Source organism: Struthio camelus, chromosome 12 (genome assembly GCF_040807025.1).
Source record: "Struthio camelus isolate bStrCam1 chromosome 12, bStrCam1.hap1, whole genome shotgun sequence".
NCBI lineage: Eukaryota > Metazoa > Chordata > Aves > Struthioniformes > Struthionidae > Struthio > Struthio camelus.
Window position 1 is genome coordinate 1,197,366 of NC_090953.1, and position 27,896 is coordinate 1,225,261.

The 27,896-nt window shown below is 39.6% G+C and overlaps 2 protein-coding genes across 4 annotated transcripts in view; one reads left to right on the plus strand and one right to left on the minus strand.

The window, feature by feature from the left end:
* The first annotated feature begins 87 nt into the window (after positions 1-87).
* EIF3J (eukaryotic translation initiation factor 3 subunit J) lies at positions 88-11,431 on the plus strand. 2 transcript variants are annotated; one of them, XM_068958062.1, is made up of 8 exons: positions 88-224; positions 331-431; positions 5,772-5,829; positions 6,085-6,176; positions 6,651-6,765; positions 7,868-8,026; positions 8,880-8,953; positions 10,383-11,431. In XM_068958062.1, exons 1-8 carry the CDS (start codon positions 200-202, stop codon positions 10,509-10,511), a joined length of 753 nt encoding a protein of 250 aa, XP_068814163.1. In that variant the 5' UTR covers positions 88-199; the 3' UTR covers positions 10,512-11,431. The 2 variants fall into 2 exon arrangements, with proteins under 2 accessions (XP_068814163.1, XP_068814164.1); XM_068958063.1 differs by having other exon boundaries at positions 108-224; positions 10,380-11,431.
* Positions 11,432-13,184: 1,753 nt separating this feature from the next.
* SPG11 (SPG11 vesicle trafficking associated, spatacsin) overlaps positions 13,185-27,896 on the minus strand; it is a 36,584-nt gene continuing 21,872 nt past the window's right edge. Inside the window, exons 25-40 of one of the 2 annotated variants that reach the window (XR_011143670.1) lie at positions 27,611-27,868; positions 27,173-27,373; positions 26,751-26,858; positions 25,382-25,544; positions 24,755-24,969; positions 23,632-24,376; positions 22,622-22,761; positions 21,000-21,240; positions 19,873-20,010; positions 18,372-18,505; positions 17,526-17,633; positions 16,772-16,940; positions 15,768-15,856; positions 15,032-15,187; positions 14,037-14,188; positions 13,185-13,622 (exon numbers count right to left, since the gene is read on the minus strand). Coding sequence is in view for 1 of the 2 variants with exons in the window: in XM_009686368.2 (XP_009684663.2) it covers positions 13,442-13,622; positions 14,037-14,188; positions 15,032-15,187; positions 15,768-15,856; positions 16,772-16,940; positions 17,526-17,633; positions 18,372-18,505; positions 19,873-20,010; positions 21,042-21,240; positions 22,622-22,761; positions 23,632-24,376; positions 24,755-24,969; positions 25,382-25,544; positions 26,751-26,858; positions 27,173-27,373; positions 27,611-27,868 (3,156 nt within the window). In the remaining variant the exon portion in view is untranslated. The remainder of the gene's footprint in view (positions 13,623-14,036; positions 14,189-15,031; positions 15,188-15,767; positions 15,857-16,771; positions 16,941-17,525; positions 17,634-18,371; positions 18,506-19,872; positions 20,011-20,999; positions 21,241-22,621; positions 22,762-23,631; positions 24,377-24,754; positions 24,970-25,381; positions 25,545-26,750; positions 26,859-27,172; positions 27,374-27,610; positions 27,869-27,896) is intronic. The other variant, XM_009686368.2, reaches the window with a different exon arrangement.

Consider the following 27,896-nt stretch of genomic DNA (forward strand, 5'->3'; position numbering starts at 1 on the left):
CTCGCCTCAGCCCGCCCCGCCCCGCCCCGCCCCGCCCCTAGGGGGCGGTGCTTGTGGGGGAGGCGGGAGCGCGGGCTGGCCGGCGGGGCGGGGCCCTGTCAGTCCGCCGCCATCCCGGCGTGCCCCGCGCGCGGCGCTGGCCGCTCTCGGCGCGGCTGACTCACCGTGCTTCGCTGTGGGCGCTGCTCCGCGGGGCAAGATGGCGGCGGAGACGGATTCGTGGGGTAGGTGGTGGTGGTGGTGGTGGTGGCGGCGGCCGTGCCCGGCGCCCCGCGGGAGCCCTGGCTACCGCCTTGCCCCGCCGCTCACCCGCTCTCCTCTCCTCCACAGACGCGGACAGCTTCGAGGTGGTGGAGCCGGTGGCGAAGCGGCTGGTGCCGGGGGTGGCCGGGGACCGCTGGGCCGGCGAGGATGAGGAGGACGACGTGAAGGTGCGGCCGGGGCCCGGGCCGGGGCCTGTTCCCGCCGGGGCCGGGCTGGGCCCACTGGGGCGGGCGGGGGCCGAGACCGGGGCCGCCGCGGCCGCGCCGCTGCCATATGGTGCCGCGTGTGGCGGGCCCCGTGCTGCCGGCCGGGCCGGGCCGGTGGACGAGGGCGGCGGCGGCTCCTGCGGCGCTGCCGGGGCTTGAGGCGGGTTTTCCTCAGGAGCCGGGGGGGGGGTTGGTTGGGGGGTGAGAGCCACGAAATGGGTTTCTGAGGCCCCGGGCTCTGCCGCCTGCTGCGGAGATGACGAGTCGAGATGCCACATGGAAAAGACTGCGTTTCTGCTTTGTGCTTGTTTAATCCTCGCTTAGACTGGTTATTTTTCCTTAAGGTTCACTTGCTTTATATTGGATCTTCCAGGTGACAAAAGAGAAAGACACTTTTACTCTCCAGTTTTCTAGGGAATCCACCTGCTGCTTCTGAGCTGCTTGCCAGCAGCTTGGTGCTTTTCTGCAGCCAGCTGGTTTCTGCTTGCTTTCTGTAGACCTTCTCAAATGCTCTTTCAGATCCTTGGTTTTGAGTAGCATAGACTAGGTGAGGCGTTAAAAGTTGGATTTAATGGAAGCAGCGCTGTCTTAGTACTACTTCTATTGACCAGAAACTTCTGGGCTGCAGCAGCCTGTCCCTTCCTGCTCTCACTCCTCTTCCTACTTCTTCCCACCCCCCCCCCCCCCCCCAAGCCCCACCACAGTTGGAAAATAAAGCAGTCTACTATGCTCTTTCAGGTTTGGTAGTGTCCAGATCACTAAAAGATGTTTTGTTTACTTAAGGCTCTCTTCTTACTGTGTTTCAAAGTGTAATGTCTGCATGGAGTTTGTATTAAAATGTGTGAATGTTCATCTGTAATATTTATGAAAGCAGACCCTCTTTAAAAGCTTGTTGTCTTTTATTTAGCTCCAGCTGTCCCTTAGCAAGCCAGATTGACTGAGTGGTGGATGCCACAGAAATCTTAACTTGCTCAGCGTTCGTATAGACTGTAAGCAAAATGATGCCAGGGGACATAAAAGGAATGTGTTTGACTATTAGGAATCAAAATGGGTAAACTGAAAAACACTTCTCTGTTTCAAATCAAGGTGCTGAGGTGCTGCAATAGACAATCCTGTAGCTCACTAGGTGATGAGTACTATATTATGGTCAGAAGTATGAGGCTTTCTGAAATAGAGTATTGCTGCTTATTAGGCGAGGACTTGTTGGTTTTGTTATTTAGGCTGCTGCTTGTGTTACCAGAACCTCTGAAAAACGCCAACACGGTTGTCCTTGGAGCTTAGGGTGGGTATTCTTTTTTTCAATCAGTATGAAAAAAGTAGTTCATCTTGTCTTAACAACAACAACAAAAAAAACCCAAATATTTTTGTAAGTTATGGGCTGCCTATTTTTCACCTTAACTATAGGGTGTGGGGGTGTTATTACATTTATAGGTGTCAGTCACATTACACCAGGCAAAATGAGTAAAGGTATCTCTGTATACAGTGGCTACGGTAGTTTGTAAAGCTTGTGGTTAGAATGTGACTATACATGTATACTTATTTTTACATATCTGTGTACACACACATACATACGTGTCTGTATTTATTTATTTTTTGATTCCAATTGACTTAGCAAAGTTTGCTTTTCCTGATTCCTTTGAAAGTGAGAAACTTTTCATCTACAATATAATGTCTTAATGGAACTGGACTATAAGCTGTTATTCTTTTAAAGACGCCAGCTTTGTATGGCTACTCTGATAAAGGAACAAAGTTTTCCTACCAAAACATTCCTACCAGTAAGAAAGTTACTATTAAGGGATTAAGGCTTTAGTACTGGAGCTGCATTTAGAGACAAGGGCCCCTAGAGCAAATAAAGCTGTTTTATTTTACTTTGAGTTGCACTTACTGTATAGATGCTAAAGATCATGCAACTGAGCCTGTGAGATAATTGCTTAGATTGTAGATACCTTGTTTGTAACTGTCAGCCTCAGGAAAGTACCTGCATAAGAAAAATGACGTGGTCTAAAATACAAGCCCAAAGTATTTTCTGGCCAGTAGTTTGCCTTCAAGTTGGTATTTCACACTTCAGATTTTTTTTTCTTTTTTCTTTTTTTTTAATATATTCAGATTCTATAGTTTGTTATGGAGGTATTTTAATAAAGATAGTAACTGTTTTAAGTTTAGGAAACTTTGCCTTTCATGAGATTAAAATTAGCATCTTCGTAAGTGACAAAAGTTTCCCAGAAGACAGGCCTGCTGCCAAGGAATTTTCATCTATTTACTCTTGGGCAATCCTATACTTAACAAAGCCAAAACTAGGAAACGTGCTTCTTATCGTATAGGCAACAGCCTTTGACATGGTACAGTCCTTCCTCTTTGAAGGAGAACGCGAAATATTGACTGGGAATCTAAATAGTGGAGAACCTGTAATCTTCAAGTAATGTTCTCTGTTTTTCTGGAACACGCATCTTTGTACATTTAAAGGTACATGTGGTGGAGCATATGAAATTGTAATAGTTGCTTTCATCAAGGGTTTATTTGCATGAAATGGAAGATGTTTTTCAGTAACCTTATTTTAGTTAAGTATGTATAAATTAGTATCTTTGAAATGCTTCAAAGTTTTAAGTGGTGTTAGTGGATGTATTTTGGAATTAAGACGACCTCTTCTGAATTACTTAGTATCAGTACAAAGATCTGGCACTAAGGCAAGTTTTTTTTTCCTCCAAGAGAATTTATTGCAATTTATAAAATGCAGAAATAGAGATATATTTAGAATCCTCCCCTGAGGGGGGAAAAAAATAGCCCAATATTTTGATCATGTCCTCTTTCTTAAAACAAAACAAGCAAAAAAACTTCAACAACTTTGAGAAGAGGGAGGACATATTCAGCCTGGCTAGAAGACCTGTATGTCTTAATACATCAGGCTGAAAAGCGGATCCTCGCACGGACGATGTTATCAGAGAATGCCCTACCCAGTAGCGCTCTTCTGATTATGCTGAGCTCCCTGGATTGAGTGTCCAGCAGTGGTAGTGTGTCAGTGGGGCATGATCCTTATGGTGTGGGTAGCTTCCCAACTATTGAAGGAGACTTCAACAGTTGATATCTTAAATTCCATCTAAGCGTTAACGGGGAGAGTCGTGTCAGATAACAAGGAGTCACAGTGCTGTGCAAAGTGTTTGCTATATTTTGTGTTATTCTATCATTGCAGCTTTGCGAGCTAAAACTACCACTGTGCACTACCTATGCAGATGTGGGTAGCGGTGACATGGTCTACTTTGGAGAAATAATGCATCTGTAATCACATGAGTCCTGGCCTACGTATCTTGTTTGAAGTCTCTCAGATGTCATAAGAAAATATAGTCGTTTCATTCATCCTCATTAGTACCTTTACCTAATGGATAGAATACCCTTCTTCCTCATGGGGTTTGGCACCTTAGAAACTTGGTTTTTAAGAAACTTCTTATGTCTATGAAGGACAGGGCATGGAGTAAGGCAGCAAGCTATATACAGCAGTAATGAAAATGGCTATTTAAGAAGTGGGTGTAACGCTCTTTATTAGACGTGAGCTAAAATAATACTGCTGCTGCAAATTCAAGTCAGCTTCTTGGAATGTGGAAGGGAAGCTGAATCTCTTACAAGTGCCAATTAACTTGAATGAGTTGGTAGATGAACTTGGGTGTCTCGGTTGCTTGGATCAGCACGTTGCTATACAATACTGACTTCTTCTATGTATCTTATTTTGCCATACTAAGAGCAATCTTTAGAAATAAATAAATAGTTCTGATAACTACTTGCATTATTAAGTTCACGAAATTCAGAATTCATGGTTTTTAAGCTTATATATAATAATGTATTGACAATTATGTGGTGTGACTTTTATGTAAAATAGGTCTTATCAAATGCAATCCCTTTAAAACGTGCAAGTTCAGTTGAAACAGGTAACTAAAATTAGGTTCCTGAGAGATTTCTTGGCTTTACCTTCTGATGCGTATGTCACGTGGTACTCGGCATGTAACTTCAGATCAGTTTTTAGAGCATTTATTTCCATATGGAGGTCATCCAGTAGAATTTGGATTGGCATTAAGACAAGAATATATATTCCCATAAACCTTACCCAGATAAACGTCAGGAAGAAAGTGCAGAACTGCTGTTGGCACAGTCTGCAGCTGACATAAACAGGTCAGTTCTGTAGAAAACTGTTTGCTCAGTTAGTTTGGTTCATTTGAACCATGTAGCGTTTTAAACCGCGGATCATCCATCTGGGAACAGGACATTCTCCATAAGAATAGGAGACACTGCTTGTGAAAGGATCTAGGGCTGTGAATCTAGGGCTGTGACTGATAACTGACAATGAGGGGAATGCAGCGCTGGAGCCAAGATCTGCCATGGATGTTGAACATACTAAAGGTGTAGGGGGAAGGTGGAGCATTATTGCAAACACTGTTGAGACCGTGTTGAAAAATATGCTTGAAAAGATGATTGCTGTTGGAGGATATTTAAGTGACTTGTTTGTGGGAAGATACTTCTGATGATAGCTCCTTATGTTTATGTTCCTTATGAGAAACAGCCACAGTCATCGGCCAAAAGCTGACTGCTGTCTTAGGATTGTTAGAAGTTGGTATTCCTGTGTAAAGATGGGGGTCTCCTTGTAGTCACTCTGTCTGCTTATTGCTGCTTTCCCTGCTGTTTCAGCACAGTTTTGTGTGGTATGTTTGTTGGCTAGTATATCCAGGTTAACTTTAATCCGTATTTTACAGTTCCTCATGCAGCCGTATAACCCCCTCTGATTGCCTAAGGGGAGAGAAGGCTACGTTGGTGTCTGCAAACTATCGGGAATGGGTATCTTAGCGTGTGTGATTCTTTCACTGGTTGTGACAGCTTAGGTCAGTTTGAACTCGTTTCAGCAGAGCTGTCTGTTTCTAGTGATGGCTGTACTACATGAATGAATCAGATGACATTCCAGCATCTCGTATGTTTAATAAAAGGTATTATAATCTCTTACACGTTTTACTGTGAATGTTGATTTGACTGTTCTTCATCTTGCTTTTCTGTGTTGACATGAGTTTTCTGATTCTTTGGAAACGGAGCCCTCTTTTTTCACCGTAATAACTGGTCCTGAAGCATCTTTCTCAATTCCCTAAAGCAGCGTCCTTATTTTACAACTCTTATGACTTAACCCTAAGTATTTGAGTTAGGAAGTGGGAGTAATGGATAGATGAGTTATTTAAAGAGGTTTTATGTAAGCTACTATTCTTTAGATTTATTATCTAAAAAACCTAGAAAGTATCGGCAAAAGAATCTTAATTAAAACTTCTTTTGTAGGATAACTGGGATGATGAGGAAGAAGAGGAGGAAGTAAAGGAGACAGAGGTGAAACAAGGTGAGGTTTAAGAGGAGTACATTTCACTGTATGCAGCATCAAAATAAGACATTGGTTTTTGTCTTGAGCGCATCTCAAGAATCAAAAACGCTTCCCAGATAGGATTGGTTTTGTTTTTCACAAAGCATATGTTTAAATTCTCTGCATGTGAACCCAGAAATAGTTAATTGGACTCTGGCTTTCTTTGATTAGTGTTCTTAAGTTGTCCAATTTTTTTCAGCAACTGTAAGTGCTTTATTGTTCAATATTTTACAGAACCAAAAGTTTCAGAAAAAAAGAAAATAGCAGAAAAAATAAAAGAAAAAGAAAAGCAACAGAAGAAAAAGCAAGAGGAACTTAAAAAAAGGGTACTTTTTTGGTACTTCCATGGGTCATAAATTTAGTGGGTGGGTTTGATTTTTGTTGAGGTTCAACAAGGCCTGTAAAGCTTTTGAATAGTCTAGTAAAAGAAATTAAATCTTGTATGCAATAACACTTGGCTGATATTAGCTCTGATGTCTCTGTAATTTAACCAGGTTATTGAAATAACACTTATCTTTATTTCCTTTGTGTGCACCTCATGATAAAACATGTAGCTGTGAAACTTAACTGAGATATTCTTCCCACTTCTCATAAAAATGAGCAACTTATTAAACAACATAGCATTGTTAGGCATATTTGGGATGGTTTTCAGGTTTGTACATGCTGGAGGTATACTGACTTAATGCAGAAGTGAGCTAATGAAGAGGTCCTGGGGAAGAAAACACAATTTCTTATAATACCTCTGCTCAAGGGTAAAAAATATAAATGCTGTTCTCTGTATATACATTTTTTTAATGTAGTTAGAGGCACCAGAGGAACATAAAGAACTTACACCAGAAGAACAGTTAGCGGACAAACTACGACTAAAGAAATTACAAGAGGAGTCAGACCTTGAGTTAGCAAAAGAAACATTTGGTAAGTGTGTTATGCCTGAGTCCAGCAAGTCAGTGTAATTGTAGCACGACAGAAGTACTGTATCCTCCAAATACAACATTCAGTTATACCTAGATATCCTACAAAAAGAACAGATTAGGACATACTAGTAAAATACATGCAGATTGTGTTACTGAGAATAAACAGGCATTTGAATCCAAACTACTGGAAGCACATCCTGGTAGTAAAAACGAATTGCAAGAACCACAAAAACATCTCTTTGGAATGTAAGCTACTTTTTCTTAGAAGTTTTAACATCTCTTGGTAGAAGCTTATGGGAAAAGGATAACTGATTGAATTTTCAAACAAATAGGCACTTCTGGTAGAAAGATAGAGGCTAGCACTTAAATCTTTCACACAAATGATCTGAGATGCTTTACAGTACAGAGTTAAGCTTGATGAGGCTTTGGAGGAGTGTGGCACAGCATAGTGCATGCATACTTCACTTCAGGCAATCTGTAACAAGCTAGGCATTGAAAAAGCTAGTTAAGTTGGTGGAATGAGCTCGTCTCTTGGGGTAGAAGGAAGTAGACTGAAGGTACGTGATTCTGGTTTTGTGCTTTGACAGAACCGGTGAAGATACTGATTTATAGCAGCGTTCTTCAAACATGAAAGCATGTTTTTTTTTGTTTAAAACGATTTATACAGCGGTGAAAGAGACTGCTGTGTGAATGTTCTGAAAGAGTACAAGTACCTTTTGGGGGAAAACGTATCTAATTGACTTACAAAGAATGAACTAAACTTTGCACTGATGAGCTCAAGACATGAATTCTTTATTTTAGGGGAGAGGTGCTCTGTATAGTGAACGTAGCCCCAGAGAATACCTGGTTCAATTCACTAAGCTTTGCAACGAAATCTGTATCTTAAGTACAGATTAATAACTCGGGGTGTTAGCTGTTGTGCAGCAGAAGTCAGTGGGAAACGAGTGGGCTTCAGCTCACCAAAACCAAAACTTCAGCTTTGGTTTTGCTGCCTGCCCTTGATAGCATCAGTAGAGGTGAAGAGAACAGAGTTACTTGTTTTGTCTTGGTGTCGCCTTTTAGGGATCCCAGCTAATGTTTCCTTTGCTACCTATGTCTTTCAGGTGTAAATAACACTTGTGGAATAGATGCCATGAATCCCTCTTCAAAAGATGACTTCACGGAATTTGGCAAACTACTAAAAGAGAAAATTACACAGTATGAAAAATCATTACATTATGCCAGTTTTTTGGAAGCGTTAGTTCGAGACGTATGTATTTCATGTAAGTTAAGTGAAAAACTTCCTAGAATACACTGCTGCCAAACTTGTAACGGGGCTATAGTTGAAAACATATGCTACACAAAACCCAAAATTTAAATCAAGATAAATCTATGTAGCTTATACTTAAAAAGTACTGTTATGTGTCCCACTGACTAGTATCTGCTTCCATCCCTACAAACTTTCTTACAGCTAGGATTTGCGCAAGACTGGAAGTCTTTCTGTATGTCAGTTCAAGGCAGTCACTGTGTGAAAGTGAATTTTTTATGCTGATCTAAATCTTGCACATTCCTCTTGAAGCAATTTCTGGAAAAGAAGTGACTCCCTGAGCTAAATAACTTGAGTAGCTCGGTTAAGAGGAAACTATACAATTGGGTTCATGTAATTGTGGGACTGCAAAATAACTTGTTCTGGAATTCAGCATGCAACGATACAGAGATTACAAACTAGATTAAACTCGCCTCTTCTTTTTTTTCTCCTCCCCACCCCAACTCCGGTAGGCTGTATTTGGTGAATTGTTGGAGATCTCTTTTCCTGTACTGTGCACATATCCTACAGTGAAACAGTAACTTGATACTATTTAGTGCTGTATAAATACAGGGATGGTTGGTCTACTGAAACTGGCCTACTGAAGCCTGCTTCTTGGGGACCACTTGAAACGCTAATTATGATGTGTTAAAGGCCTAAGTTACTCAGTCTGCATTCTGCTAATAACTGATTTAAATCAAGTAATTGCCAGTACTTACTAGCAATGCTTATTTCCATTTTTTTTGGAGAATTTTGAATTTTAATGTTAGATGATTTAACGGCCTTCTAAGAACAATATTGATGATTAATCTCCCTTTTTCCTAATGTAGTGGAAATTGATGATTTGAAAAAGATCACAAATTCTTTGACAGTACTATGCAGTGAAAAACAAAAACAAGAAAAGGTAAGACTTCTGTATTTTTCTGAAGTAACAGCAGTAGCCACTAACTATGCTAACCTGCTGAAAAATAGAGACAGTTCCAATATTGAATTGAACTTCTGATTTTCTTATATGTAGAAGCAGCAGATGAAATGATAAACTTAGATGTGGTTTAGTATTAAATACACTTAAATGTATGAGGTGGTCAGGAACTGATTCAATCTAGAGATCACAGGTAGAATCCTGATTAATTTCTATGAATAATCTTATCTACACACTACCTTTGTTCCACTTTATGCTGTGTCAGTATCCTGAGAATTTTCAACCTCCTTTGTAGTTAAACATCAAATTAACATCAGACATTAATGGAAGTAACTTAAGTCTTTGTCCAACTATGTCACTGGGACTTTGAATAGCAGTTAGATGGAATTTGTATGGTGCCATGCAAACTAAACGAGCAATAACTGCATAGGCAAGAGAGAGTACGTTTTAAAAGGTGACCTAATATAAGCATAACTCATGCTGAATGTGATGCAAAACCTAAATGTATGCAATAAAAGTGTGAAAACTTCAAGGTGGTTTGGGATTCAGTGATTAATTTACTGGATAGCAACAAACTCGAGCAGAAAACATCACTGGCAATGCAATTTGTTTTACATCGAGCTGGAGGATTATTAGGAAACAAATGGCTGAGCATTGTTCAGTATAAATGGTAACTTGTACATGCACAATGTAAAATGAGAAAATTCTGGATGCAGCTTGTTTTAATGGCAGGTGTTATTCTATGATGCTATTTCTAATTCATCAGGAGTGTGACTGAAAGATTGTAATGCAAAACAAATGTCATGTACAGCATTACTGCATTAAGTCCAGAGTTTGGTAAATGTGATAAGCTTTACTATGAACTAGACTTTGGAAAGAAGCTTATTGAACCAAGTACGTTTTAAAAAAAAAAAAAAAGTAATGTTTTACGTCCTGTGTTTTTATACTTTCCTCTCCTGGTTTTTCATCTAAATTTGTTAGCCTAACTACTGAAACCTGCACCTACAAAACTCCAGTAAGGCAGAGCTTTATCCTGAAATGGATAACTTTTTTTCTGTGAAGTTTGTTAGGACTTGACTTAACTTATTTTGCAAGGAAGATGTTCAGCCACTGTGGTGATAAAAGCCACACTAAATTCCTTAAATTGGGTAATTGTATAACACTGATCAGTTGACTTTGCATTTGGGTAGTTACTTTACGTCATCAAGCCTCTAAACAAGTAAGGTGAGTGACAAGACATGGGAAAGTACATGGTGCTTTCTGATTAGTGAGTTAAACGGCAGGCAGCAGTGGCACACTTAAAAATATAATAGGTTTACTATGACTAGAGCGCAGCTGTTAAGTCAAATTAGAAAAATGACAAATTACTGTTGATCTTTAAGTAAACATGCTCTTCTTGGTATTTAAGCAGAGTAAAGCCAAAAAGAAGAAAAAAGGTGTTGTGCCTGGAGGTGGTTTAAAGGCTACTATGAAAGATGACCTGGCTGATTATGGAGGATATGATGGAGAATACGTACAAGATTTTGAAGACTTCATGTGACACTTATCTTCCCTTCTGTTGTCTTTCTGTTGCCCATAATCCCTTAAACATGTAGCACAACTTCTCTTCCTTTAAATTCTGCCAAATGCTACAATCAAAATTGCAGTATCTTTGTGCTGGTGGTTTAACGCTTTGACACACCAGTGCTAAAGCACTGGGATTCCTGTTCTGTGGTCAAAGGGTTAAAAATGGAGAAACTCAAATGCTATGTAAATTGCAGTTTTTAAAACAAAAAAAACTGATAATGGTAATTGTTGCTATCTGATTTCATAGTAACAACCACAAAATTGGAAATGAATTTCAACAAGACAAAGTATTATTGCCAGCACAGTTCAGTGATATGGCCTTAACTGTACGTCCTTGAATGACTTGTTTCATGAACAAAAGCAGTTTGCAGCAAGGGCATGGTGTGCACTTAGTAGTAAAATTGCTTTGTCTTTAAGTTAGAGCTTGAGGTTTTCAGTATATTGTGAAGGGAAACTGCTAACTTCGGAGTAAGGATACTGCACCTGAAAATGCATCACTTGAAATACCCACTACTATAAAGCTTGTCATCTAAACAGGACACTTTTTTGGGTCAGAACAAGGAAATAGGTCCTTATTTGAAAAATGACTTGTGTCTTGAGTATAGTTTGGTTTCCATTCATCTAAATTTCTACTAATGCAGCTGTATGGGTTGGGTATTCTTTAACAGTTAATTGCCTGGTTTAAGTGTAAAAAAAACAGACTTCCTTTTGTTTTCATGGGTTGTGGTATATCTTTCACAACTCAGCCATTTTCTTTCATTAAAAAAAAAACAACTTGCTTAGCAAACTGCAACAGTTACTACAGTTGGGCAAATTGTTATGTTAACAATTATGACATCTGCAATGTTTTATAAAGCAACTAATTTAATAAAAATCACTATTGTGAAGACTTCACTGCAGGTGTCTTTGGCCTAGTTATTTTTAGTATTAATTACAATAAAAATGCTTGAACTAGCAGAACACAAATGAGCTGTGTGTGCTGGGGGGGGGGGGGGGGGGGGCGTGTGTGTGTGTGGGGGGGTGTTAAGTCTAGTCTTTGCTCTGACCTGCGACTAAACTTGTGCTGGAAGGGCAAGACCTCCTGCTTATACAATAGCTATCCAGTATGGTAAGACTTTTACAGATGCTGATGGTAAAGTACAGGACTGCCATAATCTGCTCATTTCCACAATGAACTAATCTTTCCTAGTGCTGGAACTGCTGATTTTTTTAGTAGCTTGTACTTGCATCAGGCATATCGTACCAGTGCAAGAAGTTAGACCATTTATTCTAACGGCCAATACTACAAAAAGTCTTGAGTACTGAATTCAGAACTTTTTAGTTTACTCAGCTGTTTGGTCCTGACATGGACAATGGTGTATGTGCGCTTACACAAAGCAGAATTTCGTCTTTTAAATCCCTCCCATTGTTTGTGGTACCACATTTTCAAAGACGCCGGGGTGGGGAAATTCAGAAGGACAGCTATTCTGAAGTTGTCTAGCTAAAGTTCTCCTTTTGTGCTAGTCACTTTAAAGTTCAATTTAAAAGCTTGCCAGGCATTGACTCAGTCAGTCATAGATTTGGCTCAGTCTCATTTAGTCTTATGGGACTGACTAGAACTGGAATTTTAAATAAGAGTTCTGTTCATGCTTAATCCTTGCTACATAAACTATTTTATTAGAGGTGTATCAAAGGGGCTAATGCCATTTATTATACCTGTTTACAGCTTTTAACACCACCACTGTAGATCTGAGATAAGTGCAGGGTGAGTAATACTTCAGGCAAATGCAAGATTTGCTAGCATGAAAATTTTCAGCACCCAAAAGGAGCTGGTACGCTATAAGACCAAGTTAGTTAGCATCTTTTTGCTCCTAAAAAATACAACTACCATAGCAACCCCATTGCTAGGATAACATCTAGCGATAATACTGTATCATTGCTTGAGGTAACTAATTTTACTTGAAAGGGGTTTGTATGCTACAATCAATCAATCAGCTCTAGTTTTGGGCAGGAGGTCACTTTTTTGGATCGGTGGGAAGCTCTTCAGACTATGTTTATTTTGGGAACAATGCAGAATCCAAGTTGAACCTGGATTTCTGCCTGAAATAGTGTTCAAGTGTCATCATCTTCCCTAGTTATGCCAGACCCAATCTTGTAAACTTGCCAAAACGGCTTAGAGGCCGAATACTATGCTCAGGACAGGGCATCGATACAAGCTAAAAGCCTGTCTGCCCAGTAGGAGTTTCTAAACAAGGAATTAACATTTCATAACCATAAGAATCTAATCTTGTGCTTTTTTTTTTTTTCTTTTTAACTCCAAGACAGTAGCAAATAATTAAGTATATGCTGTCTAGATCTGTACAAGCTATTTCACTTTATTGATTAAACTAGAAAACAAAAACATATGCTCATGAAAATGGAATCAAAGAATAGAAGAAGAATGGAACATCTTACCACGTATCTAAAATTTTCAAAGGAGTCTACTAATTCTCCTGGTACTTCACTGTCAGTCTACTGGATGTTCTGCAAATTCTACCTGAGCCTTAATTTTTCCTTCTTTGGATACAAATCCTATGAAAATCCATCAGCTACCCCCCCCCCCCCAAGTTAAAGAGCTGCTGGGTCTTTTGAGATCCACCACTCACTGTGCCAGTCCATTAGTCAAGTATTTTGTAAACAGTAGGATTTATTATACAAAACACAACTTTAGTTTAACATAGTCCCAGCATCTTACACACTTACTTACTTAAAACCACCACCAGTCTTCTATAGCGACTTTCACATAGCAGCATATCATTGTAAGCAGGTAGTTGATAAAACATCTGTTAAATAATCAGTACTAACCATGCAAGCTGTGGCACTAGTTCTTGTCAGAGCCAGTCTGTACTTCAGGGAGGTTGGAGTCGTCTAGTTTGAGGTTGGAGTCTAGTTTGATAACATATCATTAAGACAACAGCCAGTCTGTGCATCCTTCAGCAGCATATTTACCACATCATAGAACTTGTTGTCGTAAGCCAATCTGTAGTATGTGTAGATGTCTTCACAGTAAGTAAGCAATTTCTTCAGATTTTTCAGAGCAGCATCAGTAGGTGGGTGTTGTTTAACTCTGAAAAGAATTTCACATAAAACTGAAGTAGGAGAAAGGCTTCACAGACTGATTATAAGATGGTCTTGGTACAAGAACTACCTTTATTTCTTAAAAAAGGGTTGTGTTGAACACATACATTTTAGTCTCCTGGCTATTTATTTTGTTCTGATCCATTAAAAAAAAAAAATTGATCTCACCGGCGGCCTTAAGGGACCCTATTTATCCCACTTGATAAAAATGACCTAGTGCTATTTCCACAATGTGCTTAAAGAGGAAATGAACATAGATCTCAGGCCCCTATATACTAGGCTTTATTCACAGAAAAGGTTTTAATAGTACTAAAAAGATTTACATGCTATTAAACATGCAACTTGCTTCTTTAAAGTCACCTGTATCAAAGAAATGGCCCTGTTTGACTACAGAACTACTTACTTCTTAGCAATCTCCTCAAATACGCTAGGCTTGAGTAGTCTTTGTTGTTTAAATTCTTCTAAGTAGTTGAAGTCTCCCTTAGTGATCACTTGTTGATACAGAACTTCAGCCCAATCTGGAACAAAGTCATAAGCCTCGGCCACAATAGCAGCCTACAGGGAGAACAGATGCCGGCATTACTGAGCAGGAAGAGTATGTTCTTGCACAGAAACGTTCCTATAGTTAAAATATTTTAGGTCTTCTCTTTGGCCCATCTACCTATGCTGTTCCTGAGAGCAGTCCTATTTCACAGGAATACAAGGGTAACAAAATATGCAAATAATTTTCCCTAACCCCTAAAACAATGTGAAGGTCCACACAAGCCTCACCTTCGTTACAACACTGGAAACGTCTGGCTACTCTACCGATCCCAACTGCTTAAAGGAGATGTAAGGTTATATGCCACAGGAGTGCATATAAACAAACAACAAAGTGGCAGTTCTCCACCTTGTTTCAAAAAGGAAAAAAAAAAACCTGAAGGAATAGAAGGGGAGGGGTGGCTGCCACATGAGCTGAAAAAACAACAGTCTAGAGAATTAATGATATGTGAACATCATGTTAAAGACACTACCATCAGTATGTCAAAGGGGGGGGGGGGGGGTCATCTGTTCTCTCCAAAAAGCACTTCATTTATTTCCAAGTTTACTAACTGACGATGATACCAATGGAAGACAAGGGGTGGGTAGCGTAGATTCAGAGCAGCATGAGAGCCCTTGGCTAGCCCTGGCTGTACAATGCAGCAAGCCAACAAGAACTGCTAAAACCATCAGTCTAGGACTGAGCCTACATCTCCAGGCACGGTCCCATCTGTAGCAGTATGACGGGATCAATGTCATTGTCTTGGTGGCCACATGGAAGGGCTGGGCACTACGCTCACAGGAGCAGAGTGCTTAGGCACCCATTGTTTAAAACGACCATCCTCAGAAAAGCATGACTACAGCATCCTCTTATTCTACCTGATAGAATCGAGGCAAGGATATGATGCAATCCACCAGGTTCTGTCTATTCAGGTTAATCAGCATAGCAGTCTGACTGGTGTTCAGAAAATGCAGCTGGAGAGTTATCAGTTTTGTTAGCCGTTTGCAGCGCAAGGCCTGGCGGACACAGGAGTCCTATTTAACAAATCAAAGACAAATCCAAGTTTCTGGAGCATGTTTCTATAGGAAAGCAATAAATATTCCTGAGAGCAATACTAAAGATACTAATATAAATACTAATTCAAAGTTATCTCATATTTTTACCTCACTGCAAGTTTTACCATTGATCACATCGCATTTGTTTAGTATGAAGCTTCACTCTCCACAAATACTACTTTCATCATCATCAGGCTAGTTTCTAAACGCTCTTTATACTGTTCTAGTCTTGCCTGCCTTTAGAGTAAAGCATTTAAGCTTGGGATCATGCCTCTCTTTAAGATTAGGGAACCTAAACGTAATCCTAGATGTTAAAGGCATCTAGATGTTTTCTAGATGTTTGAACAGGGAACAGTGTCCAGACAGCTCTTTGATACAACGGCTTTATTGAGACTACTGGGATATTGCTGAATTGCAGGAGCATGAGATTTTCTTTTGCTCAGTTTCAACTGGGATGGGATTCTGCGCAACCTCCTTAGAGCAGCTTTGTTTGTTCTCCCAGTCCAGTTCCAGTGCTCTCAAGGCAGTACAGAAGTCATACAGTTCTATCTCATTTTACCTTAGAATAACTTTCCGCTGCATCAATAAAGAGAGTCAGAGCTTTCATCAGCAGTTTCTTTAAATTTGTCATGTCTTGAAGAGACTCCTCTGAAACGGAAAACAAAACAAAATCAACCAAAAACCCTAAGTCAAATAACTGCTCATTTATACAGGTGACAAAAATACTTCCTCATACTAAGTCTGTAGCTACTGTTGTTTCAGAAAGCAGCAAGAGACTGAACAGGTTTCTTGTACTAAAAAAAAGCTCTGAACAAGGGAGAAGAAGCAGTGACACTTGTTCTTTTACGGACCAAAGCTATTGCAAGAACCTTAATCAAGTGACTTAAGAACTGAAAAGAAATCCAAATCATTAATTTGTAGTAGATACAAGCACTGACTATGATCAGCTAAGTTCAGGAAAGCATTTGGCATAGCTTCTATTTTAGCTGCCTGTACAGCGATTTGTTTCACAGTGAGACTTCAGCGTGCACAGTCTTTGAGCTGCATAGAACTCACCAAGGTCAGCTGTTAACAAGCATCTTACACAAAAATACAAAAAAAAAAAAAAAGCTTTGAAAATTGTATCACGTCCTCCTAAAGTGAGGAAAGCACGTGTCCTTACTTCCTCCCATGCATGGTACTACAGGAGCGCGTCAGCAAGCTAAGAACCAAAAATCCCATCTCTTCAAAAAATGCCAGAGCAGCCAGATAAATTGTTGAGTACAAGAATACTCCAAGCCCAGCAACTAGGATCGCTCCTTCCTTCCAGCCAGTGGAAGTGTAATGGATGTTACCAGGACTACAACACAGTCAATCAAAAATGCATTTACCCATCACATCTTCCTTCTTAAACAATAATAGCACGTACAACATAAAAAGATAATTTCACTCTTCAGAACTTAGTAGTGTTGTGCTGACAACAGCCCGGCAGCAACCTGATGTACTTAAAAAAAAAAAAAAAAAAAAAAAAAAGAAAACCTCACAAATGAACTTGTATTTCTTGTTTTTGTAGTTCCCACTTACCCCATGGCTGAGATTCAATGAGTTTAAGCTGTATACAAGCAGCAGCCTCATGATTCTCTCCTATTTCTCGACACATACTGAAGCAAAGGGCTATCATGTTGTGCTTTTCACTGTCTCCTGGGCGGCAACGCTTGATGTAGTCTAGCAGAGCTGTCTTCAGTGTCCCACTCTGGTCAGAAGAAAGAATATCAGATTAAAGATTTGAAGAGCCTATTTTTTATTCATATTTTACTGCTCACAAGCAAATCTAGTCTGGTACAATTTTCCAAAAAGTCATTATTACACTACTTGAGGTTTCTTCACATTATTCTAAAATACAATGGAAGTATTAAATTTGGCGATATATCTGGGGACTACACTATGTCAGGTAAGAAAATCCAGTAGCTATGCATTCATTAATTTACATACAAATATCAAAATTAAGTTATTTTTGTGACAAATATTTGCTATTTTACAATTTTTAAAAACCCATTAAGTAGAACCAAAACAGGCCATGAAAACTACAAGCAACATTTCCGAGCTTAACCTTTCAGGACTGCTCTCATCGTAGTACTAAACTGCATTAGAACAAACATGTTCAACTAAAAACAGAATAAGATCCAGAATGAAGTCATTACTATAGAACCAGAGTAACACTTCCTACACTCCAGTAATTAAAATCTCCAAATAATTCCACCTTGCTTTGTAAATACCAGTTCCTGATGCTGAGACACAATTCTCGGAAAGTTTCTTCCCCCTACCACCCTTCACCTACTGGGTCTAATTTCTTTCTCATGAGCACTTCAAAGTAATGTTTCTCGTGCAGCAATTCGAATACGTAGGTCATTTCATTGTATCGGCCAATTCCGGTTAGAAGACGAACCTGTGGAAGTAACAGTGTGAGTATGAAGCTTATCGTAAAGGAGAAGACTCTTCTCTCACAAGACACTCAGTACCTTGCTGGGGGGGGGGGGGGGGGGGGAACCAGCACAAGGCAACACGGTGTTGCGCCAGCTGATGCAGCTGCATGGTACAGTGAGTTGCGCTGCATTAGGCAGACGCTCTCTTAAAGCCAAGGAGACTATTTGGAAATGAACCTACTGCATCTTTTTTAAGGTAAGGACATCATTTTTACCAAATATAAACATGCAGTGGACTTTCTAGGCCCCTCAAAACATTCCTTCTTGCAATGACACCAATATATTGGGCACGTGTCAGACTTGAGGAGTCCTTTCCAGGCAGGACTAAAAGAGCATGGTATTACAAACCATCACATTTCACTAGCGGTTGAATTACTTTGAAATCTCCAGTCTAACCTACTACACCATTCCCACTTCATCATCCCACTACCTCTACCTCTGTTTTTCCAGAAAAGTCTTCTAATAGCCTCTATGATACAAAAATCCGTCAATCAGCACTCATGAACACCAGACCAAAGACCCACATTCAACTTCTAGAGACAGGCAGCCCAAGAACAGTGAACTAGAGGTGAAACACTGTATTCTACTCTCACGCATCTTACTCCCCCTACACTGCTCAAGATCACTAGTATTTCCTAACATACACATGACAGCCTTCGTATGGCATCTGGATAAACATATATGTGGCCAAAGACACGTACCACAAGTCCATACTCTTCATTAGGTGCCAAATGTTCATCTGTGAGAAGCCGTGCTGCCTGGAGGACTCTAGTGATTCCTTCCATGTGGCAAGTCAAACTAAAGCAATTATGGGCCAAAATCAGCAATTCTGTAACTGCAGAATACAAGAACACAAGTGTTTCAGTTAATAATCAACTTCCTCAGCTTATTACGTCTCTCCCCAAAACTGATCCCATCTCTGCACAGGACATAAAATCTCTCCAAGTTAAAAACAGCAGAACTGGATTACAAGCAGGATTACAGCTTTTATAGTTATAACCTATGGAAATATAAGAAGTAACACTTTCTGTAACAGCGTGTGCTCAGTTTGGCTTTGCAATCTGTGGGAAAATCTGGGTTTTCTGGATCATTTTCTGAAATGTTATTTTATTCAACACACAGAATTTCCAACCCCCTTCACCAAAGGCTGACAGACAAATGTATAATATATTAGCACCCCACCAGTCAGTTCCCCATTTGAAAAAGGAAGGCCACAAGTTTCACATCCGGATTTGAAAAAACATTCGTAACTTCCATACACTAAACACTTTACTACATTCCATCTTCCGCGAAAGGCCTGATCTAATATTGTAAAGCAATCGTGACATAGTGGAGTCCCAGATCATACTCTCAGCACCATGCGATTCACTTAATTTAAAAAAAAGTACTACCTGAACTGGTACACAACTTATTTGAAAATGCAGATTTTGTAAAGAATATGCTAAACTTCACAAAGCTATACAAGACATTTTGAAATAAACTGATTATACCTCTATGTGCGAAAAGGCTGTACAATAACATATAGACTTCAAAGAAAGGTAGAGTATTCCAACACAACCTGTTACTTCCCAACGTTGTTTCTTCTGAGTTCCTTCTCCTAACTTTTAGTAAGCCGTACATGAAAATACTAATATCCATTTTACACTGTATGACATAACAGAACAAAATAAGGGGAAAAGCTGTCCCCTTGCTAGTCCCTGTGCCGACAACAGGGCAAATCTGCTAGGGATGTAAAGACTACAAGAAACGTGAAATGGCATTTTTAATTATCTGTTTTCCTCAAAAAGGTTTTCACATTTCCAGTATTATAGCTGGAATCTAATGCAACAGTTTCAACCCTAACTTCAGCCATGTTTTCATTTCTAAAGAAGGTGTTTTAGAAGATGCTCTTTCTCACCACCCTGGATAAAAAAAGTATGGGAAGTTCTCCAGTTCTCCTTTTGTTAGTATTCAGGAGACAATTCATGCTCAAATCATATCCTCAGAGTTGCATTTCTCATAATAAGTCTTTTGAAAAATCAATCTAAATAAATCAGTAAAATATCTCCTCTGCCAAAAATTCCTTCGCTGCATTTTGTAAATCTAATTACATCTCCCTGATATATACAGCTACCAAGTGTCCAAGGGACTTTAGAAACAAAAGACCTAGAAAGTTAATTTAATAAATCAAGTTACATCCCGTATTATTTGCTATTTACTTACTGCATGATAGTTCCCCACGTGGCACAGAAGAAATTTTATCCAATAATTTCATGCCAACCAATGTATGATCTCTGCACAGCTTAGCCAGCTGTAGGAATGCCTGACTCTCAACTGCAGGGTTCAAAACCTGTTTTTGTCCTGTGTGTACACACAGAGAGAGAGCTATGTCACAAGTGCTGGATATTCAGGAGAGGTTAGCAACATTAACAGAAAAAAATATAAACAATATAACCTCAGTCTGGAGACCGACCTAGGACTTGAACTAAAATCATTCCAAAGACGCTTTTGATCTTACTGCTTTAATTTAAGAAACAGATACTATTTCTTGCCAATTCAATCCAGTGCAATTCTATTGAACAATGGTATTGTTACTGTCACTAAGGCTACTATTTCACAAATCTAATAGGTTGCTGCTGCTGAAAAGAGGAGCAGTTTCCTCTCCCTTACACAGCACAATTCTAACCCATCCCTTGCAGTGGCTCTGACACTCATGCTCTTCCATGAACCAGTGTGAGTCACTAACTCAGCAGAAGTCTTTTCTGCTGGTTAGTAAGTTGAATCTTCTGAAGGAGGTGCAACAGACCATCTGAGCTAATGCAAGTGAACTGATGCGAGGTGAGCAGCAAGAGCGCAAGGCTGCAAGTGAGGGGGGGCAGAGAACGGCACACCTGGTCTCATGAATCTCAACCCTATGGCTCTTTGTTTTGCAAGGAACTTTAACTTTGTCGCAACAATAACTACAAAGTTACTCAGTTTAAAAAAGCGCTTCATATAAATTCTCACTGTGTTGAAGAACATCTTCTCTGATTTCACAATGAAGAAAAAAAAGGAAAATCTTTGGGCCATGCTTTTTTACAAAGAAGTTAACATGAGTCTTTCCAAGTCAGATGATGTGAGGTTGAAAAGACCGTGATTAAAAAACCAAAACAGCACTTCTTTTTTACCATTAAATTTAGATCCATTAAGAATAAAGCCGTAATTATTGCAATACCACACTGGACACAAAACAAGCAACTAAAAATAAATGTTCGCATAAGGCTCTATAATGCTGCTGAAAACGTTAACTATGATACTTAGGGCTCAATGAGAGCAAGCACTTTTTTCGGATACACAAACATCGTACTTACAAACCAAAAAAGCTGAAATGTAAGATCAGGCCCAGTTACTACCTTTCCCTTCTGAAGACACCAACAATTCCTGCATGATTTCCTCAGCCACCAGCTCTGCCACAGTTTCAGGCTGGAGACCCTGTGTGGTGACGAATGCCTGAGCTTTCTTGCATCTGTCTGGCTGGTGGGATGACAGAATCGCTCGAAGCACTTTTTCAGGGTCACAGGCTGACATTTCACTGTAGGAGCAGTTCAGTTCCTAAGAAACATACGTACATTCAGAGGAAGCTACACAGCTAAAATTCCAGTGACAGAATGCATATTGACCAACAGCACGCCATCTTACTGATGATGTAGAAAGGGAGTTGAGGAGAAACTCAGATAAAACTCAGTTTCAAAAGATGTCAATACAACCTGTCCTTACACTAGTTAACAGTGCCTTCATCTGCATATCTTCAGTATTAATGCTCTCCGGCTCCAGACGGCATGTAAGCACTTACTATTTGAAGGTTAGTGCTGAGCTGTTGTCCTGGACAGAGATGCCTTCCCAAACTAAACATTAACATTTAAAATAGCTAAAAGCAAGAGGAGAATCTACACTTCCTCCCAAGCCAAGAATTGTGTTTTATTACATAACGGTTTCACTTATCAGGTTACTTTTCTTGATCTCTACATACCACAAATTCTCAGTGCAAAAGATACTCTATTTTTTGCACTTGCTGCATTTGGAAGGGGAACTGGTGAGGCTCTGAAAACGCTCCACAGCTAGCCTGCTATAACATATTACAACATTACAAATTTACAAATTAAACTAAAAATGTAACTCAAACACAGCGATAGACTCAGTGATCTAATAATTCAAAAGCGTGGCCATCCACCTTCAGAGAAGTCTAGGGGTAGTACAAGAAGGAAACAAGCCATTCATACAACTAATTCTTCCCTAGCTCAAACCTAAAGTACTCACTCTGAACATTCAAGACTTGAAAAACACTGCAGAAAAACCTAAGAACCTCTGCAAACAAGATGACACTAATACTTTCAGCACACATCCTCTGGCAAAACAGCAGAGCTGGGCTGCAGGCAATCACAAAGGCTGTGAAACAGGAGGCAGCAAGAAATATAGTCTGCTACTGCTCTTATTGCTGTCTGGGCCAAACCACTGGGGACTAACTAGGCACTGCTCTGAGCAGCCTTTGGGTAAAGAGCTGCCACAGTGTAGAGCCTGCAGAGCACTTCTGTGCTAGAACTCCTAATGCAGCTGCGATCTCTTCTGAATCACTGGTGAGTATGAAGGCATTCCAACACAAAGGCCTAAAGCAAGGTACTGGACGAACAACATATTTTTGAAGGATTATAAAAAAGGCACATTAAAGGGACACATTCAAGAGGCTGGAATCTGGCTTAGTGGAGCAAGGTGAGGGGGTAGGGAAGAATCTAGGAGCCGAGTTCCTTTCAACACTTATTACCTAGGATGCACCTGGCCATTAACCCACGCAAAGGCTTGGTAATTTCTCCCTCCTAAGCTTTTTTCAGTCAGCTGCTGAACACTTTAGTCAACGCTCTCTGTCCTTTCCTCCACAAACCTCTGCAGCCCAGCTTAAGCCACTACTGTTCCTCCTGTAATGCTATTAGATACACACCTTAGAAAGCTCATATAAGCAGAGAACCTGTCTACAGTAGTTTCTCCCATGGACACATTCATCTATGAGAGTCTTCAGACTGATAACAACAGGATCATCTGGAGGAGCCACAATGTGTGTCCAGTCTTCTAAGCTTGATGCTGGAAACAAAAATACAATAATTTCCTTTCTTATTAAGGCAGAGAATAATAATAAGGTGTATACCTGAAGAAAGACTCCACAGATCTGTAGCAAATATGCAATAGTTTCTCAGTCCTTGAAGACTGAACTCATGGCAGCTGTGAATTTTTTGGTCAAGTTTTAGAGTGTAAACAACGTGACAGAACACAAACGCTCCAAAATATTCATAAAAATATCTCAGATGCAAAATTCCTAAGAATAAGAGAGCGAGTATATGCACTGAGCAGTCTTATGGCTCAGGCTTCATTTATTCTAGTCTATTCAGCCTCATCATACCTGTTAATTTTAGAAAGTAATTTTCCAGTTGACGGCTCTTATTTAGACTTATATATATCTGCACAGTACTTTACACACAAACGCCATTAGCTTCAGCCTTACTGCAAATAAGAAAGACTAACACCACTATAATGTACAAAGAGTCCAGAGAAATACATTAATTAAAATTCTTCCCATGTTTCAGCTCTAGAAAGACATTCAAGATTTACTACAGCGTGTATTCCAAAAGCAGGATCATAAATAATTACAGAACTGTACAATACTACTTTACCTGAACTGAATTGTGATCTACAAAAAATTAATGTTTAAGAGATTACAGAAACTGTATAAAGAAACACTCCGCTTGAAGCACATACAGCCAATGTCTATCACAAAGCTTCAAATTCCTTTCAACAGAGGATTTATGAACCAAGTCAATAACTCACCGTCAGGAAGACCCTACCTCCTGCAGAGATTTTGGGCAAAACAACACTGTAACAAAAGAGGAAGAATCCAGTGGAACCCTGACAGCGGTACTATCTGTCAAGTGGCTGAACTGGTTAAGTGTTACTTACTGCTTGGGACTCTGCTTGGCTGAGATGCACTGTTCTCATCTGTCTTCTCTCTCGCTAAGAGGATAGTCTGAATATCTGCGTGTAAATTGTCTAGACCAGCCTCCCCTGAGGCCAGAGCTCTGCAGTGCAATACTAGTGAAACATCTCTGTTGTAGAACTGGAAATAGTGACAAACTCGGCTGGCTTCATGGACACTTCCTTCATCAAGAAGGCGTCCAATTAGAAACTTGAGTGATTCCTCTTCATCGTTAGTCAGGGTCTGTTGAGATTCTCTGAACGCAAAGCCCTCTAGCTTTAAGTATTTTGGCGTGTTCAGAACAGGCAGCTTTGAAAAAGAAAACTCCTTAGCTAAGTTATCAAAGGTGAGATCCTTGTTCACTAAAACATGGCAGGCAAATCTCGATTTGCTTGACTCCTCATAGGTGGATAAGGTTTGCTGTGTGATGCGACAAATCCAGATCTGCTTCTCTATTTCTTCTAATTTATCCAGTGACACTGAGTCATTCCCAGCTAGCCAATGGCCAGCTAGGGTAAGCAACAGATGTCTCTCCATAATGGCGTTCATCTTCTCATGAGCGGAAGATTCAAACACTGTGTTTGCCTGATTCAAAAAGAAATCTGATGCAGCTCTTCTGGAGATGGAATTCTTCATGAAGCTGTCATTACATTTTTTCCAGAATTCAATTCTTGTCTGGTTTTGATGCCACTGTCCAGTATCTCTTAACAGATGTAGATCTCTTAGAACCTGCAAAATTCATAGAAGGTTTGAACAATACTTTCACAGTTATTGATAAGTACTCAAATATTTCAAAAGTATATAGACTGAATGGCCGGAATATTACAAAAATGAATTCAGATTACTGTCCCAATATGTAACAAGTACATCTGCTTTTCTCACCAAATAAAACTGGTTGTATACAACGAGTAAAAAAACTGCAAGAGAAAAGAGAGAACTCCACTGTCCTTTGGAGCCTAGCCACTTGCAGCCAACTTTTTTATTGTGTTTGCATTTCAAATAGAAAGTGTTTTGAAGAGAATTTGTGTTTTGGAAAAGCTGAGAAGTAACATTCTTAATACTGCCAACAATAGCAGTATTAAGTATCATTATTTAACTATACTGTACCTCCTGGGTAACGACATTGTCCACGGGCAATTCAGCTAATTCTGCTACCTTCCGAGCCAGCGAGAACATTCCTTTCTCTTGTAGCTGCTCTAGAATTGATCTGCACTCATTCTGAAATGTCTCTGTATTGTAACTGGTTAGGATGGAGCGATTAATTGATATGGATGAATCCTGCAGGGTCTCGCTGAGTGCACAAAGTTTCTTCACATACGGGCCTGTTTTAAAAGAGTATAAACAATTAAAGGCAGTTAGTTTTTAAACCCAAGGAAATTCTGTTACTTATTTCAGCATGCAACCTGGCCAGAGGAGTGCAGATTTAACATTCTAAAGCTTTCCCAGGACTGCAAATATATTCTTAACCTGCAACCAAAATACTTTTGTAGATTGCCTGTGCATTCCTCATCAATACACACTTGCCCTTAATTGTTCTCCCAAATAAAATTACATGCAATTACATGTTATCCACTGCAATTCACTGTAAGGATCAATTCTTGTTACATGAATTCCTACACAAGAATAAAATACTGCAAATAGACTTAAAGTAAACACTTTTAATCATTCCAAACTATCCTGTGTGGTCATTGGGTTAAAGCAGTAAGATCATCTAGTAGAGGAGGTGATATTTACCATCAAGTAGAAGATTATTTGCTGCAGCAAACAGCTGTAAGATTTTTCCCAATTCATATTCCGTTCTACAGTGCTGCATCATCAATTCAAGAAGGAACAACGCTTGCGACTCCAACCATTGCACAGGTAACTGTGAAGGTGTTGGTTCATCTGCTGTTTTCAGCTGTGTATATGAAAAGATTTTTAAAGCTCTGGGAGGGGCGGGGGGGATTGCAAGTATATTCTGCAGCAAATATACAGATTCATTTCTATCCATTTTGGTGAGATCACACTAGAAATCAGAAGTGTACCAAACGTAACTCCTCTAACAAATGAACGGCATCCCCAAGGTGGCACTGATCCATCACTGATATATGTGTTTGCCTTTAATCTGAAAGTAGTAGATTTTATGAGAGGGTAACCACCAATTACTCCTGGTACAAGTAATCTCCTGGAGCAGATAAAAGATGCAAAGATCAGAAATGGGTAGATAAAATAAATTGTTAGATTCTAACAGCTCTTGCCATATAGCTGTATGCTTTATAAGCATATCCATTGTGTATATCGAAGGGCACACAGGGAAACTGATCTAGTCTTAGCTCGAATTGCAGGAAGTAAAACAACCAACCACTAATGACACGGAATGTTAGTCACTAAGACATTCAGTAAATTAGAAAACGGCGATGGAAGGGAAAGAACCAAAACAATTTGTGAAAATATCTGCATGAAACAAACAAGGAACAGAGCAGGGAACCACTTCAGTCCTGTTAAAAATCAACTGCTGAATCCATGTTTTAATTGGATTGCATAACTGTAATTCAGTTCACTGAGCTGTTTTCAAAGTCAAGTCTACACAGTTTCTGATAACTGTCAAAACTACAGCAGCATCAAAGCTCCTTTCAGAAACTTCGGAACATATTCAAGAACAGTTGTTTGTCGTGAATGGATATTCTCTGTAAGATACCGGTTTATCAGCACAATATTCATTCGCTCTAGTCAATGCGGAACAGAGACTATCCCACATTTACTCACCGCAAGTAATTCAATTTGCCACCAGTGAGTGGTCCTGCTTGAGTCCGTGCCACCCCTCACATAAAGTAAACTGCTCACACAGGGTGGACAAAACGTATTTCAGCCTGCCCATATCAACTTAAAACTAAACGATTTTAAAAAATGCAAGGCAGGTATTGAACAAATGGTCAAAAACATTTTTCCATCAATTGCCAGGAATAAAAAGAATCTGCTGAAAACAGTTACTCCACAGGTTAGCTCCTAGACTATTCTAAGCCTACCCTTTTTCGTTATTTTCATATATGACATTGGATGTCTATCACATTCTAACACGAGAAGACCTAGGCAAAGACATTTACAGAAAAGGAATTCTGCTTACTTCCGTGAGACTTGTCTGAAACTTGTCCAGTTTGGTTTTAGCTTCAATGTATTTTTTGCAGTCCATACATAGTTCATACATCTCCAGGATGTACAGTAAAGGGGAATCCTTTAAGATACAAAAACAGGCCGTAATTCTTTTCGGAAAGTACATCAATAAATTAAGAATTTGTGTTCCTCAGTGCCAGAACAATGAAGTTTTATTTAAAATAGCATGCAAGCTTGATGTACGATTTGCACATTTGTAATAGTTGCAAGAACTTCCATCCAAAGATTTTCTTATTTGGCCAGGACTTTTCATGGATTACTCACAAGCTATCCAAGCTAAAAATAGCAAGCCAGAGTGGGAATCTACAGGCAACCTCCTCTCCAAGGAAGACTTGAGATACAGTCACGGATACTGCTAAAAAGACGTGACCTTACCTTTAAAAAGAGCTGGAAGCCATTTATCAGTGTTTTACTTTTTCCCTTTCTTAAAAACACCTTCCAGATAATTGATAAGTCATGAAGATCCCATTCATGATTTTCTACTGAGCTTTGAATATGGTTTGTTGCTTCAGCTCTGGTAACATTATCCACGGTAGTAATTATCCAAACACAGAGACAACGAATAATGTTGGCATCCTGCCAAAGGGACAAAAACAATGGCTTCATAATAACCAGAAGACAAATGTTACCTCATTATACATCACTTGACCAAAATGTCATCGTAATCACAACAATTATCAGACTTGAGAAAAACTTGATGAATGCAACCTACATATTTACCATTTCACACAATTACGTGCAATAAAAATGTCTAAATTGTCACTTACTTACTATTTATACATCTAGAAGATAAATAACTTAATTAATACTCACTTGAAAACATGCTGCTAATACACTCAGAAAGGGAGCAAGATGCCTCATTCCTTCAGTCAAAAGGTAACATGAAGGGTTGGAGTTCCCCTGACATTGAAAAAGGATTTGGAACAGGCTATCCACATTTTTGCTCTCGGACATACTGGTAGCACCGCTCTGAGGACTGCCTGCATCAGGGCACAAAAACGGTAACTTCTCCAATGCCAGTGTCAAGTGATCTTGTAAAATGGGAGTGAAATCTTGAAGGATAGAAATGACCTGGGAAAACAGAATCAAAAGCATCTGT